The 20,298-nt window shown below is 41.9% G+C and overlaps 1 protein-coding gene across 1 annotated transcript in view; it reads left to right on the top strand.

Moving 5' to 3' along the window:
• Positions 1 to 19,901, top strand: part of snd1 (staphylococcal nuclease and tudor domain containing 1) — a 156,601-nt gene extending 136,700 nt beyond the window's left edge. The window contains exons 20-24 of the mRNA XM_036576784.1: positions 3,436 to 3,505; positions 4,898 to 5,011; positions 7,611 to 7,814; positions 16,951 to 16,995; positions 19,038 to 19,901. Coding sequence (XP_036432677.1) covers positions 3,436 to 3,505; positions 4,898 to 5,011; positions 7,611 to 7,814; positions 16,951 to 16,995; positions 19,038 to 19,103 — 499 coding nt within the window. The 3' untranslated portion in view covers positions 19,104 to 19,901. The remainder of the gene's footprint in view (positions 1 to 3,435; positions 3,506 to 4,897; positions 5,012 to 7,610; positions 7,815 to 16,950; positions 16,996 to 19,037) is intronic.
• The last annotated feature ends 397 nt before the right edge of the window (positions 19,902 to 20,298 follow it).

Consider the following 20,298-nt stretch of genomic DNA (forward strand, 5'->3'; position numbering starts at 1 on the left):
CTAAGTTAATTCAGTTAAATTTATAATCGTAAACCGGGAGAACTAGATGAAATCATTAAATGATTTTCTGATTTCAGTGACCGTGTGAATGTAGCCAACTTGCAGTTTTGTTGTAGTCATTGAATATGAAAAGGAAGTCCATTGACGTTCCTTTTTATTTCTTTAAAAAGAGCAGAAAAATTAACTGTGTAGCCACAGCTTTTGAGCAGTGTATACTCAATACTACAATCCTGTGTTTGAGTGTGTTTACGATGTAATAAGCATTGAGACACATAAAAAGCTGTACCCCTACATACAGTGGGATCCAAAATCTGAGACCGCATTGACATTGCAGTAACATCATCCACTTAACAGCACTACAACAAAAAGCAGCATTACGAATAACCCAAAATGCTAATGGTTCGGCGCTAATAATACATCCTAAAACTATTACTACTGCCAACTAAACCACATCTGTGAAAGTGAAACTAAACTTGGAAATAAATAGAACATTTTAGAATTTTGAAGAAAAAAAAAAAAAACACACAACATGTGAGTAGTAAGTAAAATGAAGAACTTCTGAAGATTCTGCATTATTTCTAAGTTACTATTTAAATTTAAGCAAATTTTTGACACTGACCATGCTAAGGCCTTTGTACAATATGAAGCATGTGTTCACATGACTCTCAGAAGCATTTGATCTACTCGTCAGAGGCTTTTGCGGAAATTATTGGATCCTGTGCTTGTTCCAGTGCACACTCATAAAGCAAAAGAAGGGACATATGAGAGAAATTCATTAGAGATTCTACTTTTCCTTCAAATTATGCTAATAATAGAATGAAAATCTTTCCATTAAATTAGGAAGGAATGTAAAATAGCTTTTTACTAGTTTTCTCAGACCTTTAGCCCTCACTGTATATAAATTAAAAAGTCTTTGCCTAACTAGTATCTAAAACATTATTTGCAGTCAACTGAGTGTACTTCAAACAGAAAAATTCTGTTTTGTAATTAAATTCCTCAATATAAGTAACAAAAGTAATATTTCTGTGGGCGTGTGTTCATTAAAGTCAAACATTACAACAGACCATGCAAATGCAGGAAATTAACTTTAACGTTCTCTTTTTGAGGGATACCCTAGTGTTCAGTACATGGCTACAGCTTCGCAAAGACTAGTCAGAATCATTACTTCTAGGGGGTGCTGAGTGGGACAGCTGGCTAACAGGGAGGCCAGTTTGCTGTACTTTTTAGGTAGGAATGATGAAAGCAGTACTTTTGGGGCTGTATTTTGTCCTCAAACTGCTGTCTGTGCTCTGTGAAGCTGGCTTGGGTCCACTATAATTTAATTCATATGTTTGTATATCATGATATATATACTGTAAAGCGTGAGTAGTGGTTTAAGCTCTTCTCTCAACTTAAAGGCATGTGTATTTGGTTGTTAGATAGGTCAAGTCAAGTGGTGCAGATGTCCCAAGTAGGACAGATGGAAGTCCTTGTGATGAAGTGTCCGTTGACCTTGCCAGACATGAGGGACTTGACTTAGGGATAAATAAAAACATCATCAGCATTGTTATTACAGCAACATGGGGAGGGGGGAACAATTTTATAGAAAGCAGGTGGGCACCACTCCCTTGTGTAGCTGCAAATGAACTTCAGTGCCATTATTTCATCCTCTTATGTAGTGTTGAAAAGACACTTTAAAAAGAGCCATCTGTTTGTTGTAAAGGATCTATTTGTTTGTTTACTTTTAAATTATTTATTTTTTTTTACATTTTAGCAGTTTGCTTGAGATTATTTCTGCTCATGCTCGTCTGTTTGCTGCACTAAAGAGAGCTTTGTCATTTGGGAATGATGGAGGCAACTTGCTTTGTCCTGTCTTGGTTGGGAGTGAACGGCAGCCTCTGTAGGGAGGCCCATTACGCTCTTTTTCCTCTTCTGCGCTCTTTGTGGTGCCTTGTTCTCTCCTTATTAAATACTAATTAGAGTTTGCGTCCTTTCAAGGTCTCCTGAATGGCGAGGGGATTTGAAAAGCTCGGCACCGAGCCATGGTGCATTCAGCCCCCTCTCGTGCTATCTCTCTGCTGCCTTAATCGTTTTTAACATTCTCCTTTCTGTTTGTCCATCTCTCTTTTTTTCCCCTCCCTCTCCACTGTCTGGTTTCTCAATACATTCATAATGCTGAAGTGTCAGGAGAGATTGACTGACTGACTGACTGACTGAGTATTGTTGTAATCCTTAGTGTAGTTGTGTTGGCTCTGCTTACAGGGGCACCTCTGAAACTGTAGTGACCTGGAGGACTGGTCTGTAATTTTTCTGTATGAACACAAAACTCTGATCTTTTAAATCAGATCTGAGCCACTTTCGTATGTGGTCCTAGATCAGGCACATATCCAATCAATATGCATAATAAGTTTTCTTGCTTGTTTGCTTGTTCATTTATTTTTAAAATAAAGACATTAGCATTTTACTGTACATGTATGTATTATCCAGTGTTTCCAGTGTGTCAGCAGTGGTTAATTTGGTGATTAAAATTGACCATGCAAGTCCCTTCAGGGCAGAGGTAGATTCAAGCAAATGGCAGATATGTGTCACAAACAAGATTATGAAGATTCAGGGCAATATATGAGTAGGAAGTCATGTAATGTGAGGGGAATATTTAGATTGGTTGGAATGATAGTAGCAGTGCAGGAAGTCTTGAATAAAGCACATTGTTTTGGATCGTTGGGGCTTTGTGAAAGAAGGAGCTAGGCAGGGGTGCGGTGGATCTGAAAGCAGGAGAAGAAAGCAAGTGGGTTTGAAGAGACACCAGACACCTTTTTAGCATTGTCTATGGTCCTGTCATGCGGCGCTTTGAACACTTTTATAAATAGAAGACCACCCTTTCACCCTGGCCTTGGGCATCTCTGATTTAGAGGTTTGTGAATATACAAGAGATTCTAACCTTACTGTGGTTCAAAGTAAGTTGACAGTGCTACCTACATTTTTAATTTGCCAGGATTCCAACTCAGAAGGCTTCTATTCAGAAGTCATGCTTCTTATGCAAATGAGACTGTAAAGGTTTAATACTGTTGGGTTGGTTTTATGAAGAGGAGGAGGGTTAGCACTTTGCATTTCACGCTTAAAGTGGGCCATGCCAGATAGAGGATGTCTGGAAGCCACCCAGAGGGCCAGATTGAAGGCCCATGGCAAGGAGTTGCATGTGTATATATATATATATGTGTGTAGATACACCCAGAACACCCTGTCCTCAGTGGTTTGCTGCCCAGAAAAAGGAAGAGTTCTGAATGCTATTGCTCATGTGTACATAGCCTTGCATCTTTGTTCATCAATCCCCACCCCTACAGATATATACCATGACACAGTCCTCTGGAACATAAGAATCTAATCATGTACTCACCCAATTTTTCTTTGCTTTTCTTCTCTCTCTCTCTCTGTCTCTCTCTTTCTTTGTGTGTGTAGGTACAGAGCTCGTGTGGAAAAGGTTGAATCCCCAGCAAAGGTTCATGTGTTCTACATAGACTATGGCAACGTGAGTAACCATGCTCATGTATTTGTTTGTGTGTCAGCAGGTGGTGACATCTCATTTAAAGCAACTGTAAATTCATCACAATCAAATCAGGGAATGAAATGGTGGAGCAGATTAGCATTAGCCACGCACTCGCCACTTATTATGATGGCAGTGATGTCTGTGTAAAGGCTTAAACTCCAATACTAGCACATTTTGCTGCTCTGGGGCTGTGCTCATTTTGAGAGGCCTTTAGCTGGTGCTTTGGGCACAGTAAGTGACTCAACCAACAAAAAACACCAAGCATTAATAGACTATTACTTGCTTTCAGCTTTTCTGCTCAACGACTTATGTCTAAGTTTGCTAGTATTTTTTTTAATTAAGAAAAGTTTGTATTTGCATGTCTGTCAGTGTGTCTGTTAATCTTTCTGTCTATTTATCTAAGTCTATTTATTTATCTAAGTCTATATCTCACTCTCTCTGGTCCTTCGTCTTCTTTCTCTAAATGCTTTATACTGTGTTTTCGTCCGCGCTCTCTGTCACCATCTATCTTTCTGCCCATCTCTTTTGCTCAGTCTCCATCTTTCTTGCTTTGACATCTCAAAGCGTTATCAGTCTCCTTTACACCCAAAGCTTTGGGCCTTCATCTGAGCCTATAATCTTTAAAATGCAGTTCCTTCAGTCACCAGCCACCATCACCTAGTCAGCTGCAGCTGAGTAATGGCCATTGATTGACACAGCATATTGTCTCTTGGGCCAGGTCTTGTGCCATCAAAAAGTATATGGCTTAAATAAATCTCCATCTGTATAAATATTGTAGGTCCCATTACTCCCGGCACAGTCTAACATCAGCTATTTTTTTTGATGTATTCTCTTAACTTTCTCACGCCTGTATATTTAGTGTCGTTGAATATTCTGATATGTTCTATCTGTCCGCCAACTCACTGTCTTCTCAGTGAAAAACTCAAGGTCTTAGTGTGCAGGAGAAGATACAGTCATCTTGGCAAGTGCTTTGTTTGTTCTCTTCTCTCTTTCTCTCTTTCTCTCCCCCTATCCGTTCTCTCTTTCTAGTTTGATGACTGGAGTAGGCTTTTGTTGTTGAGCATGGTGGCAGCTCCACACCGAGGTGGTGGGGCCCATTCTCTCGTGCCACCATCCCCATATTGTCATGATGAGAACCTGATGCAGTGGGAGTAAAGAGCCTATTAAGAGAGTGCTGCACTCTCTCCCGGTTTTAAACAGCGGCTTTGAAAGCAAGCCGCTGCAGATGGGATGAAAGAAGTTCCCCTCTCTGCTCGCCTCTGTGGCTTGCCAATAGTGTTTCTGCTTGCTGGAGGCCTTGTCGATACAGTTGATGGATGAAAGATGAGTAAGTCCTCTTGGGTAATGCATGTGTGTGTTTGTGTCATTCTGCAGCGAGAGACAGTGTCCTCTGTGCGTCTAGCGGCTCTTCCTCCTGCCTTCAGCACCCGCAATCTGCCTCCTCAGGCCACTGAGTACGCCTTTGCCTTCATCCAGGTCCCACAGGATGTAAGTACACTCATACACATACTTGAAAGCTCAAACAGTCCTAGTATATACTGAAACACAGGCACACACACTTCAACAACCTTCATCCACTCTAGTGCCCACATAAAGCACACAAATACATAAATACATACATAGATACATGCATACATACATTTTTGAAGATTGACTCAAACCTAGTACATACACACAGACCAGAGTATACATTCACTTTGTTTCAGGGTCCAATAAATACTCATGCAAACAAACATCACCAAAAACACCTTCACCTCATCCATGTCCCATGCTACATGTGCATGCATGAATGCATGCATACAGACCAGCAAGTGTGTCTTCTACGTCCGGCAAGATATAATCACAGACATATTCATACACGTACACCTACTCTAAGATTTTCAAAAGCATGAATGTATTGTACTAGGGCTGTCAAACAATTGAAATTAATCATAATTAACTGCATTAGTTTGTGTAATTAATCGTGATTAATCACATTTGTCTTATTTGACTTAAGATTTTTTCTATTTAAAAAGCAGTGAAGCCATACAAGTGAACATGAACACATGAACATGAAATGGTGTTGAACACAGCGTCTAATTTTCCAATCACCAATGTCCTTTGAGAGCAGCAGTGGCTCCATGTTCCAGCTCCTGTCCAGCATTTTCTACCAAAAGCATCCATTAGTGATAGCATTACTGATATCACTGTTATTGCCATCATCAGCTCTGTCTTTTGCTTGTTAAATGATACTTAAGACTCCGCACACTTTGGTAATGACAAATTGGACAGCAATGCTGTAGCTGGAAATAAATTTGATTTCATCAGTAGAGCCATCAGTGGAACTTGTGTTTGAACGAGGGGGCTACGGTTGTGGAGCCATAGCAACAGCATGTGCGCAGCTTGGCTTCAGGCTTGAACTATGGATTATTTGACAATTTAAGCTAGGAAAGTGCATTAAAATGAGTTTAAAATAAAGTGTCATTAATTAGTCATGGTAACACATTATTAACGTTAACTTTGACACCACTAATTATAATCCCTGCATCACCACAACACAGGTGACCTCCTAACTTAAAAGATTGCAAGTTTGATTCCAGGCGATGCCACGGGCATCCACGGCCAGGAGTCCAAGAGAGCATAACTGGCCTCGCTCTCTCTGGATGAGTAGGATGCCCATCCCTCTTCCCATCCCTCAACACGCTAGCCACTGCAGTTATCTGCTAGCTGGCGTAACAGAGTTGGCAGTTAGTGTTCTCCTTCAAGTGTGCTGCACTGTCCTATGACGTTGAGACGTTGAGTAAAATCAGTACTTGAGAAAAGATGCAGTGGCACTTCATGTGACTGAGAGGGAACACGTGCTATCCTTCACCCTCCCAGCTCAGAAGCATCGTGTGATGGGAGACACCTAGCTTGTAGGCGGGCAATGGCCATGACTAAACTGGGGGGATTGGGTAACAAAAAAGAAAGAAAGAACTTAATTGCCATCTAAGCAATCTTGAGTACATTTGCTGGTAAGGTGTGAGGTGAAGGTGTTGGTATGTGTTGGCATTTGTCCTGTAAGTGTTTCTCTCCTAGTGTGTGATGTACTCCATGCGTTGGGTAGTGAAGACTGAGCCACTGCAGTCACCTCAGCCCTCCCTCACATTCAGACACACATACACAATCACACTCACTCAATTTTCTCTAAAAACAGCGCGTCTCACAGACTGACACTAACTCGTTCACAATCCACGCCCGCTGTCAGTGTGTGTGACAGCCCTGTGACTCACACGCAGTCTGTGAAATCATCCAGCCGTATACACACTTAGCATAATATACTCACACACACTGTCCACTGTTCTCTGCTCTGTCACCCAGGAAAAAGTTCCCATCTACGTTAGGCGTGTCTCTAACCCTGCAGTCTAATACAGTCCATTAAGAGAACACCTCCCTCCCTTTTCCCTTCTCATCTTTCTCTGTTCCTCTTTCCCAACTATTCTTTCTGGCTTTGTCTTTCTCCCTTTTTCCTCACCCTCTGTCCTCTTCTCTCTCCCTCTCTCTCTCTCTACCTCCCCCGTCTTTATCTCTTTCTCTCTCTCTGTGCCCTGGGCTCGCCCATAGCGACTGAAACAGGCTGACCGGAGGGAGAGCAAAATCAAAACGACTCCTGAGTTTTTCCCCTTCAAATCTGTCCCTCTCCAACTCCCCTCCCAACACCCCCAAGGGTAGCATGCTTCGCAGTTGCCATGGAGACTGGGTCAGCTCTAATGTGCTGTGTGTGTGTTAGGGACAGAAAGAAAGCATGATAGTCAGTTCTTGCTGTACTGTTCTCGGTGCAGCACCACACACAGTGCTTCAGTCCACTCAAAATATATGTGCCTGATCTTGTGTGTCTGGTATGTCCAGAGTGTGAGCAGTACAAGGATGAATAGACTAAACCTAGGTTTGTGTTGATCCGTTGAGTAATTGACTTGCATTCTGGTCCAGAAAAGGCATCTAAACTGAGTAAACAGGGTCCAGAATACATATGTGCACCATCACACTGTTTTTAAGCATAATGGTTCTGTTATGGACTCTATAGTGAATGTAGGTGGAATCTGTTCACTGTGTACCTGCTCTCTCACAGGAAGACGCGCGAGCTGATGCAGTGGACTGCGTGGTGAGGGACATTCAGAACACACAGTGTCTACTGAACGTAGAGCACGGTGGCTCTGTCTGCCCGCACGTCACCCTGCTGTTCTCCGACTCCAAAGATGATGTGGGCCTGGGCCTGGTTAAAGAGGGGCTGGTGATGGTGGAGGTTCGTAAGGAGAAACACCTGCAGAAAATGGTGAGTGAGAAGCTACCCTCAGCTACAAACAAAGATACACCTGGCTGGACTGCAGGGAAAGCTACAGTCCTACACACAATACCATACTATGACATTTGTAGATAGTTTTATGTCTAAAATTTTCTGGCATATCTCAATTTTCTGACATAATTATAGGCTGTTTTTGTTGTTTCTCCCCTATCTCCTCCCTGCTATATGCTACTATGATGTTGTGGTTATTTCCCCTTTTATCTTTCAGCACTGCAATATCAATTCATATTCACATTCTGGTATTGGTGGAATTGGTCATGACTAGCACTGATAATAGCAAATAGTGCATTGTTGAGGGAGTTATGGGCATAATGGCTTTTACACCTTGTGCAGTAGCGAGCTATATCCCACTCCATAAAACAGAGCAATAGACAAACTTAATCGCTCTGGTCAACTCCATATGTCTTATGTGCTGTAAGGTGAATAATCATTAGATCAGCAGGTGATCTGTTGTAACACATTGAATGGGCCTGTGCACCTTGCTGTTTTACCATCAGCTCTTCACTGAGCCCTCAGCAGGTTCTCTCTCGCAGGCCATTTTCTACCATTATAAAGCACTGCACGCTTGCCATCCCCCCACCAGTGTTCTTAGACTTGGAGCTTTCGCATGCAACAAAGCTATGGGTGACACTTTCTGTACTGTAAGATTGAACACACTGGAGAGACAATGAGCTACACATCGCACATTACAAATGAAATTGCTGAAGGAAATGATGTTACTAAGTGCTAAGAGCCTGCCTGAGAGCTTTTAATTAGTTAGCAGTTAACAAGTAAGCCAGTGGCTGATTTCATGTAATCCTGAAATTTCAATATGGTTTGCATGAGCGATCGTATTTCTAGGTTACTGATAGCAGCGTGGCTTAAGCTGTGAAACCATAAAATTATGTTCAACTATTTGCGCTTCTCCACAGTCTTATGCTGTGTTTACATTGTGAGTGGGGATGGAAACTTGTGCCACTGCCAGTGACATAAACAACACAACGCTTAACGGATCTTTTGTCATTCTGTATCTTTGTAATAAATCATGTTTGGAAACGTGGATGCTGTACAGTTTGTAGTTGAAGTTCAGGCGTACCAGCTCATCTTCAACAAATAATCAATGGACTACAGCCTTTTGGCAAAAAAAAAAAATCTTAGTACCATGGAAATATTGCTGTGGCTGCATGCCACCATCAGTCGCATACCATGGCTGTTTACATTCTGCATTGAGGCACAGGACTTTTTTTTTTTCTCCCCAGAAAATGCAGCAGCTTATTTTGCCAGGAGGCTAGCCATATTAGAGTTGGCTAGCAATAACCAGTGAGAATTTTCTCTGCATGATTTGGCCCTTGGTCTGTGTCTTTTAACCTATTCTTTAGCATTTGCATCGGTTAATGCTCTGGAGTAATAGCAGGCCTTCAGCCTTCTGCTGTGGCTCTCCAGAGAGCCCTCCTGATCAACTGCTGTGTAAACTCAGCGGGTGGACCTGTAGCCTGGCGCCATATGGAACCTGATTGGGATGGGCTCTGTCCGGTCTGCCGCGTTGCTGTTCCCAAAGGAGCACTGTCGTTCCGGGTCGCTTTCTTCCTCTGCCTCGTTTCACTGGCAAGCCGGTTTCCTCGTGGGCCTTGCTGTGAATTACTGCAAAGACATCACTCCCCCCACCCCTTCGAGAGCTCACATACACACACAGCGGTGTAATCTGCAGCATGCACGCATCTGCCGTATCTTCGCCTGCTTTCTCCAGCTTCTACAGATGCTGTGTGTGTGTCTTTGAGAGAGTGAGCTGCTGTGCTGCTTTTGAAGCCTAGCCAAGCACTTCAGTCATCGGATGATTATAAAGCGCTTATCCTCTGTAGGTATTTTTGGGAGGCTGTGGCACTTGGTTGTGTATGTGTGCGTGTGTGTGTGTGGTTAAGCAGATGGACCATAGCCATGCTGACCGCTGGATGAGATGAGGCTAATCATGGTGGATCGGTCCAGCTGCTGCCTGCAGCTTAGATCAGTGCTAGATAGATACTTGGAGCAGAGAGACACTGCAGCTTCTAAAAACCTTGCTAAACTGTATTAATACACGACCAGACGCAATTCATACTAATTAAATCCTCACATTAAATTGTAATTGTACAGTAATTAGCTTGGTAACTACAGGTTGTCAGCATCTGTATTGTCTGTATTACCATTTAGTAGCATAAACGTGACATGCATTAATAAGAAAAAAATACAGCCGAATTCTGATTCTCAGCAGACTTGGTGTGTTGGTCCGCACACTTTAACAAGTTGAATAATTTAGCAGATAGTTAGAGAGCCATGCTGGTGAATTGTGAACAGTTCAGTTGGTTAAACATGGGTTACGTGCTTCTGCACAGAAATTACGTAGTTCTACAGGATGGCAGTTGAAGTCAAATGTTTTTAAAAAAACTTGGTTTAACAGGTTTATTGTGCAATGGGGAAATCTCTAGCATATATAAAAAGTACTGTGCAAACTCAGAGACCACCTTTTTATTTATTGTTATATTTATTTCACTTCAAGTTAAAGTGGCCATTAAGTACAAGTAATTCATTGTTCAGTTTTAGGGGGAAAAAGCTCAAAATTACACAGAAGCCTCAACAACTAAATCTAAACTCAAATCTGTCAGTATTTGTCCATTCTTTACTTTTGTGTGCACCCTACTGCCGCTTTAACTCTTCAACGCTTCCGATCTTAAAACCAACAAGTTTCTGTCCTTCCACTGGGAGAGTTTAACTGAACAGTTTGAAAGGACGTACTGAAAGGTCTGAAAGGACTGGATGTACTGCTGTTAAGAACTGGATAGTGAGAAAAGGAAATGGACATAAAAGATAAAAATTTGCAATTTGCGTTAGAGAAACCAAACCTCTTAGATGTAGAGGAAGGTTTTATGAGATGATGAGTCCAAATTAATTAAGACTATCACCTGCCATTTATTCCCTTACAGCCTATCCTGCATTTCTAGAATAGTAGGCTGCTCTTTGGGAATTTGCCTCCATTTGCATGTCTCCGAAAGCAGCATGATAAATTATAATCTGTGGAATTAAAGTAAATGCGCTGGATCAGACCTTTCATTTCTAACTAAATGAGATGTGATTTAAAATGTCATTAATATACAGTAATTATTTACACTGCTTTCATAACATAGCAACCTGCCCTGAAACTCCCCCCATAGATTAAATACAGCTCTTTGCTCTCTCTCTCACCCTCTCTCTTTGATATTATATTCCTTTTATATACCCCGTGTGAGGAGTCGGGGGACCTGGGAGGTGAAGAGCCTTGAGATCTTCTCTCTTTACCTGTCCTCCACTCTTCTCGGAGGATATCAGCAGTGCTTGACACCTGCTTTGCTGTCTATCAGCAAATCTGAGCTCTCCTAAAGCCTACGGACCAGAGTCGACACATCTGAGAGCAAACAAGACACTTTCACTTGAGTCTAGTACGCCGAGAAAGATAGTGAGAGAGAGGGTTAGATAGTGAGTGGGTGTTAGATAAGACAGTTTGTCCCCACCCCCCAGTGCTGTTAATGCAGGTGCTCTGATAAGAGGCTGAGACTTATGAGCTGGTTTTAAGGCTGATGGCTGTGTATTAGCCTGAGATCAAGCTGGCATTTTCTTTCACGGATGTTCAGTTCCAGAATTGTGGTGGTATCAGCAGGCACAGACTGACATTTTTCACATAAGTTTGTACTGGAAGTTTATTTTTTGTAACTCTTAGAACAGTACATCACATGCATACTTCAGCATTTTGTGAAAGCAAGTGGCCTTTACAGCTGCACCAAAACGCAAAACAGTCCCCGCAACCCTGTGATGCAGACATTGTTAAAAACGTTCTTTAATGCTAAATAAAGGAATGGCCTTACATTTTTAAAGATTGGTTTGCTTCTGGCTCTGTGCAGTTTACCTTTTGCAGGAGATGATCAGTCAAATTAGTTGAGCTGCTTTCTTTTTAGTTGCTTGATGCTTGAAATGTTCTCTTCTGCCTGCCAATGAAACTGAGCTGCATGGCAGTCTACGTGTTTTGTGCGCAAGTATTTGTGTATGAGGGAGTTTGAGTGCATATGTGAGATTTCTCTGCTGACACTCCGCTGCCTCGCACCATCAGCTTGCCTAAGTGACACTGGTGCCATTTGAAGTTCATTAGCTTTAGACGCAGGTCATTGCCTACTCACTAATTACCAGCAATTATAATCATAGAACATATCCCTGCTGATGGCCAACTATAATCTTTGTCAAAAATGCTTGAAAAAACAGACACAGCAATGCCTGTGACTTCTAGATATTTTGCTTTTACCTGCTCATTGACACATCCATAATTGGTTGTTATTTGCTAGCTGCTGCTTCTCTAAATTGCCAATAACACAACAATGTTGAATGAAACCATGAAAGGCTAATTGCCTTCAAGGTTATTGTGCAGGTGTAGTAAGTGTGGAAAATTATGGATTTCAAAAGCATGCATTTCCTTCCAGGAAAGCTATAGATGTACGTGTGTATACTCTGTTGTCAGTTAATATAGACTCAGGATGCCATGATTCAAAATTTACTTCAGAGGGGAAAAATGATGATGCAGTATCTCTAATTCATATATTCATGTTTTCTTTTGATATGGTGAGTTGATGACTTTTACAAAAGACTAGGACATTACACACAATAAGTGTGTAAAGTTAAAAAGTGATCTTGAATAGAGTCTAAAAGATGTGGAATTTCATCCTGCAGGTCGAGAATCCTGACGAGGTACCATGCTGTGGTCATTGGTTGCTATGGAATTGAAATGTTATTGCCAGCAAAAAATTATTTGCCAACAAAGAGAGCTCAAAGTGCCCAGCCAAGCACAAAATTGTATTGGTTGTACTTAGTAAAGCCCATAGAAGCCTGTGTATACATTTATGCCTCAGCCCATGCTAGTGTAGACAGGCAGACAGATTAAGGGTAAGTTTAATTCACAAGAAAAACATGTTAGAAGGTAGCCAAAGCAAAAATGCTGGTGCATTCTGCAGTTTCCTTCTGTTCTGAGTTCAGATGGAGGTACATTGTTCACATTAGAGCATTATCCTTTGTTTTTTCCTTTCTATCTTCATATTGCTGTTGATATCTTAATAGTCTCTGTTTTGCTACACGGTTCCTATAAAACAACCATCAGACTGATCATGTTGTCTATACAGCGATTTATTGCAATGCTGGTCCAGGCTTCTGAGTTCCTTAGTTTTGTGTATTGCTAAGGTTTTGCTGTTTCATGTTTAAGTAACTAGGGGAATCCACACACTGGCTGCATTTAATAACGGAAAACAAAGGGACTTAGCCCCTTTGTGCAAATAATTCTTGAACTCTTAAATACTGTTTCAGAGGTCGGCTGTATTCTGATCAAACCTCACCCACTCCCAACCCCACCAGCACCACAGCAGCAGCTACCATTAAGGATCACTGTACCTGAGATTGCAGTTCACAATAAATAATAACAGCACTACATGCTCAGACCCCCTGAAATTATGTCCCAACTTTTGTAAATGCTTTTTTTTGACTGTTACTGCTATTCCTTGTTTCTTTCTGCTTATTTTTTTTCTAGAAGGCTATTCTCTAATTTTCAGGGTTGGTGACAACTCTTATAGAAGGACCAGTCAGATCTGTGTTTAAATGCATGTTTTAAACAACAGAACAACAGAGGAGAAGGGGTGATGCTGAAATGCCTCAAGTTGTTGCAGTTATTACATGAAAGGAAATTCAGTGTTTTGAAGCTCTTCTACAGCAAACCTTAAGTACTATTGACATACTCACCCACCCCACCCTCCGTTCCTCCAGTGTCATTGAGCTGTAGGGGCCAGATGAGGAGGCCCATGGGAGGTATAGTATTTTTATTACTCTGTGATTGTGCTGACGGGGAGCCACGAGATTGTTCTGTGGGAGGTGTAAGGTTTTTTTCTTTTTCTTTTTTTTTATTTATTTATTTTTTTTTAAGCATTGACAAACTACTCGTTCACTCTAGTAAAGGACTGGTAAAGAGGAATGGAGCTACCGGTGTGGTTTGTTATGAGGGTTATCCCTCATATTGCCCGTTATCCCTCTGTTTTGATTGTCAGTTTTAAACACTGTCACATACGTATAGGACTCTCTAATCGGGGAAAGTTGTTTGAAGGGCCAGATTTTACAGAGACAGAGCAGAGATGAGCAGTTAAAGAAATGTTCTAGCTGCTAATAGTTTGTAATTTGTTAACACACTCTGGCTCTCTGCATTTGCACTCAATACACCACTGTTTTAGCCACGCTAAAGCCCAGGTCGCCTTTTTCCCCTCTCAGTCTCTCTTGTCTCACTCACAGACTTTCACACACTGACTGGCCACCACAATCACCCTCTGTCATGTTTCATCAACCCTCACTCCACTACCCAGCCCTTAGTGAGGTGGTGTTTGTGGGAAGGGAAGACACTTCCTGCTGACAGCGCGATTCCTCATTACCCAGAAAGAGTGTTAGTGTCTTGGTTGTAATGGACACTTTTGCCTCTTCTTGCATAAGTCTATCCCCCACGCGCACACACACATGGTGCCACCACAACCACGATTAAAGCATGAGACACATCCCGAATGACACGCACCGCCGACCAAAACCTATTTCACTCCAACACTCCCCAGGCAGGGCAGCCTGAAGGTTGAGAGAGAGACACTCAGGCCATTTCGGTTCATTTCAGTGTGGAGATTGAGAGACCCAAACTTTCAAACACACTTTGAATGTTTGGGGTGTAGAGGCTGTGCAGTTTGATTTTCAATTACTGTGCAACATAGTGTTGTGGTGTTTTGGGGTGAAAAAGGTGCAATAACAGCTCCTCTGCTCTAAACTCCAGTTTAGTTTAACTTTACATCCGTGCTGTTGTTTTACTGATGCAGAGTCTCTGAGTCTTACAATGTTCACTAGTGAATGGTGAAAAGGGGCTCTAGAGTAGGATACTGTAGGGGTAGGACAGTGTAGTGTTATGACTTTTACACTTTGGAAATTTGGAGTGGAAAAAAGGTGCCACCAAACTATACCCACTTGACATTATGTGAATTTCATGACCTGTAATTTTCCTTTTGTTCAAAAGGTTTATGTGCAGTGAAATAAAATGGGCCGACGGACAAAACGTCTTTTACAAGTGACAAACATGCTCTTTTATTTTTCAAGTCACAAACATGCACTGCCTGGTACTAGATAGGCTACATCCTAGAAGGGATGAGCACAGCTACTCTGTTAACTCCTTATAAATAGCCAGGACCCACCAGCTGGTTTAAAGTTTGACCACATACTTCTATAACTCAGCCAGTTTGCATTGTAGTCCGTGCAGTTACTAAATATTAAGCCTTAGTATGCAATAAGCCTGGGATTTTAGTGGGTTAACCATTCAAGGTGCCACTATTTGAGTACTAAAATCACTATTCAGGTTTTAACAGGCTAACAACTCTAACAACTAAAAACACTGATTTTGTTTTAACAGTTTTCTGAGTATGTTATACTTTGCTAATACAAACATCAAGCTGATGTTATCTAACAGTGAGAATACATTTTCTCTGAGAAACTATGTTCTCGTCCACTGAGTGGAAAAGATCTCATGTAGAAGATGATGGTTCCTCGTCAACATCTAACACGGTTCTGGTTAATGCTAGCTAATTAGGTCCTCTAAAGAGGCAGCCTCTGTTACTCGTCCAATATGAAAACCTACCATTTTCCCATTGCTATGTACATCCCCACATCCTACAAGCATAAAGCGTTTCATCGTCTCATTCAGCAACTGAAACTTAGTAATGGACGTTTTTTATAAATAATTTTGGATTTCTGCAGCCCAGTTTGTGTTGCTGTTGGAAGTGCAAGGCCCACACATCCAGAGGAGTGCAAATCCTTTTTACCCAGTACCCTCAACATCTACTAAACATCATAAAACCATCTTACGATAGTATCTGTGGCAAAGCTATACAGTTCTTTAGCATTGGTGCTGAGTTCATGAAGGCACTGATGGTTATAGCTGGTGGTATATGGGATAGGTAGACAATAAGGTGTAAGGTTGCATTGTGTGCATGTTTGTGTGGTTCATGCAGGCCACAGGCTTGATGGATGGCCTGTGCGCTGGCTGCACTTTTCCACACAGTCTGCAGCTGGAGCCTCCAGACATGCTTCTGTCTCTCTCTGTCTCTCTCTCTCTCACTCTCTCTCCATGTGTTCTGCAGCACTGCAGAATCAGCTCGCCAGCTAAACAATTAAGACCTAAATACACCCCCACACCCTTTAACACACGCACTGAAACACACTATTGAAAGAACTCACACGTTGCAGTTTTCAACATCTGGCATCTTTGTGGATTTGTGTTAATTTCTTGGCTGTGATCTCAACTGTTCCTAATAAGCTGGGAAATATGGGTTCAGTGTAATGTGCTGCATCCCACCCCTCCCTTACATCCTGAAGCCATCTATCACAGTGGCAGCTTCTGAGAGGTTTGCACCTTGAGCTGAGCAGATTATCCATGCCTCTTTTTTTTTCCCCTTTCCCCCCTTCTCTCTTCTCTTTCCTTTGCACACCTTCTCTCACTTTTCCCTGCGTGACTCATCTGTGGTTCAGTCGATGATTCTAAATGGCCACTCTAGCAGAAACGGTCAATATGGTCGCTTTGTGCAGGCCTGCTCGTGCTGTTGCTCATCGGGGGAGGGAGAAAGAAAGAGAGAGAGAGAGAGAGAGAGATCCAGTGATATCGGTCCAAGCGCTGCCTGTAAGCACCCACACTTTTGCTTCCCGACCAAATCCACCCTCAAATAAAACCCCTCCGCCACTCACGTGTTTGTGACTAAAGACCCTGATTTGATTTCCTTCAAAGACCCCTTTCAGTGATGGGCTACATGTAGCACAGGATTAGAAAATGAGTTTGAGAGTGGGCTGGCAGGATGCAGGGATGCATTAAGGTATGTCATAGACACCTATTGGTAAAGCCCACCTGCTATAAAGCTGGTTGTTTGCATTTGCTGCATTGCTTTGTGGGTGGGTGATTCATGTTGTCATCTTTATTGTTGTTTACCCCTTTTTGAAGCCACTAATCCTCAGTCAGCTCTGCCATGTGACACTAATCCCAGCTCTTAGCCTAAGCACTATGCTTCTGCTTGTTTTCCAGGTGACCGAGTATCTAAATGGCCAGGAGTCTGCGAAGAGTGCTAGGGTAAGTCCCTCCACCAATCCTTTTCCATCTTTCCTCACCTTCCGTTTGTCCTCTTCCGCCCTACACTACCTCTCCATACTTGGTGAACATATACCCCGCCTCATCGCTTTCTCTCTCTATTCCTTATCTGTACCTTTGCTTTCTTTGCACTCCCCCTTTCTCTGTCCTGCTCAAGCACTTTCTTTCTCTTTCGTCCAGCTTCGCCATGTCTTTCTACTCATCCAGTCTCTCTGTCTCTCTCTCGCTCGCTCTCTCTCTCTCTCTCTCTCTCTCTCTCTCTCTCTCTCTCTCTGTGTCTCTCTGTCTCGCTCCCTCCCCCATCTCCCTTTCCTTCCTTTCTCTCCATACCTCTCTATTTTCTCTCTTCCTTGCTTGAGCCATTTCTCTGTACCCTTTAAAAATGATCTTGACAAGTGAGATTATCTTGCATTTTGCAGATATATCGAATATTTCTCATTTTGAGATGTTTGTAAGCTTATCATAATATTATTTGACTTATTTCTTGATGTTCTTTACTTGTTGAAGTAAGTTTTGGTAAGTCAAATTCTTTCACTATATTGGCAGATAATTTGGCTTGTTTCAAGCATATTTCTCAAGCAAAATTATCTGCCAGTGTAGTGAATTTGACTTAATAAAATCAGTATAAATGTCTAGAAATAAGTTAAATAATCTTATAATAAGCTTACAACAATCTCAAAATGAGAAACATGTATATCAATTGATAAATTCACTTACCAATATACATTTTATGCAATTCTTCCCTTTTTCTCTTTTCCCATTCTATTTTTTCTCCTTCATTTTCTGTTTCTGTATCTTCCCCATTCTGTCTTTCTTTCTTGTCCCCAATCTTTCTCTCTCCCCTATTCTTTTTCTCTCTCTCCCTCTCCTATCCCCATTCTCTGTCTTCCTCATTCTCTCTCCGTTCTTTCTCCCCTGTTCTCTGCTTCTCTCTCTCATTCCTCAATTCTCTCTCCATATTCTTTCTCTTTACTTATTCTCTTACTCCCTCTCGTTTTCTTTCTTTCTGTTCCCCATTCTCTCTTTTTCCTTTCCTATCTTCTCCACTCTGTTCTGGAGCCATCATGTCTCACTGACATTACAGCACTGTCCGGTATGGCTGTGTGCCCATTCTCTCTGGAGGCACCAGAGCTGAAATGATCAGGCCTTCAGAACGAGTGCTGGCACTGGCCACCTCTTCCGCTGTTACTGACCCATTCGGCCTGTTTTGGTGGGGTGCAGGCCAGCTTTCACTAGCTGCACAATCTTTTCACTTCCACACCGCTCCCCATCAGAGGCCAATAGATGTTTAACAAGACACGAGTGGCGAGTTCTGCTGCGGGAGCTGCAAACTGAGCCATGCAAGGAGCTGATGATGATGTCTCTCCTAACAACGGCGCTAATTATCATAGCTGCTAATTAGCTGCGATTCTCTCCGACTTAACAGCTGAACACACACACACACACACACACACACTGATGAGAGAAAGAGGGTGTACTCAGTGAAAGAGTGAAGCCTGTACGACTCCTTTCTCATCCGCTCTCCTAAGCCACTCTGAATCTAAGGCCATTCCACTGCTTGGAAATGGAACGCTGAACAGAAAAAGCGCTTCTATGTTTTATGAGGTGAAGCCTAGTTGAAATCGACGGAATAGAATGAAATGAGGATGTGTCCACACATGACTGGACCTAAATTGGCTGGTGTAAAAGGCTGCTTTAAACGGCTGTTCTTTCTATTCTTAGTGCAAAATGATGTAGTGACTAGGTTTTTGTTTTTTTTTCTGCGTTCACAAGATAAAAAACTCTTATCTGTGCATTTTTGCACTTCTTACTTATAAGACGTACTTATATAAACTATAATTAGCTAATTAGTTCACCTTTCAGCCTTATGTTTGGACTGCAGTATGTTGTAATGTTTTGTTTTTAATATAATGTTTTGCTGGGGGATATAATCAGTTGTAAGCCTTTTTCTGGTCAATTTGCCAGTGTTTCACGAAAAAAAGGCTTATTCCATTTTTGTCCTGTTTCTCCCCCTCTCATTTCAGCTCAACATTTGGCGCTATGGAGACTTCCGTGCCGATGACGCAGATGAGTTTGGGTACAGTCGCTAAGTCCTGCCATTCCAAAGACCTTGTGGAACATAAGATGCATCCGCAGAGAGAAAGAGGGAAAAACATCACAACAAAGTGTTAATATGCTCTCTTATTTTTGGTAATATTGCAGCATTCATCTCTCTCGGTCTTCTTTCATGCTCTGTGCATTTCCCCTCTTCTGCCCAAGGATCTTTTTGGAGTTTTGGTTTTATTTCTAAAGAGAGCAGGGCTACAGGTGACTTCACTTGTAGATAAATAGGACCAATTTACCATGTCATTTTTAGCCAATTATCATTTCTGTGTTTATTTTTAGCCAGTCACCATACTGTTTAATGCTTCTCCACAGCCAAACCCAATGTAGTTCTGCTCCAGTCTGAGCTTTACTTCAGAGGGCGGGGCTTTCAGAAGGGCGGGGTTTGCACAGAGAGATCATGAACTCAACAGCTTCCTGAGAAAACGCTTCCTTAATCATGAGACAAAATTCTATATTTAAATGTATATGGATATTATTTTGATGCTAGATAAGTGCACTCAAAGTGAAACTAACGAGTGTATTTTTTAATGTATGAGTGTTTGACCTTTCTGGACTTTTGTGTAAGGAGTGTGTTTTCTCTTTTTGTGGCACAAAGAAAAGCTGCCAACGCCTTGACAAGCATTCATTCTACTCCTCTGGGATGTTTACATATAACGGTCGTTTCTTTGTCTTCTCCTCTCTGTCTCTCCTGCCATAGCAGAAAACAACAGTGTTTGAATTAATTTCCAAGGTAGACCTGTCATTGTATTTAAATCTGCTAAATAAAAATGAGCAAAGTCTTCTTTTCTGTGTCTCACTGAGAATGAATGGATGGCTAATTCTCAATTAATGTCGCCTCTGCCTGATAATTTGATTGTGTAATACCAAATATCAAATATATCCACTTCTGTAATTCTTTTTTTTTCCAGATTATATTTCACTAATAGGACAAGGAATGACATGTATAGTGTACCCTGGGTGATAATCACGACTTGTCACCCTGCGTGGAACGGGGTCCCAAATTAGAACTGATTAACTGTTCAACAAGAAAGCGTGCCTGTGCACGTGCTGGTGTGCCTGTTAAGAGAGTTGATGAGGGTTTTCCACCCACTAATTCCGTCAGACATGGTGCAACTAGATCAAACAGAGCAAAGAAAGCAGTGTGTGCCCATGTGGGCATGCTTGTGTCTGTCTGTGTGT

The sequence above is a fragment of the Colossoma macropomum genome, unplaced genomic scaffold (assembly GCF_904425465.1).
Source record: "Colossoma macropomum unplaced genomic scaffold, Colossoma_macropomum, whole genome shotgun sequence".
In the NCBI taxonomy this organism is placed as follows: Eukaryota; Metazoa; Chordata; class Actinopteri; order Characiformes; family Serrasalmidae; genus Colossoma; species Colossoma macropomum.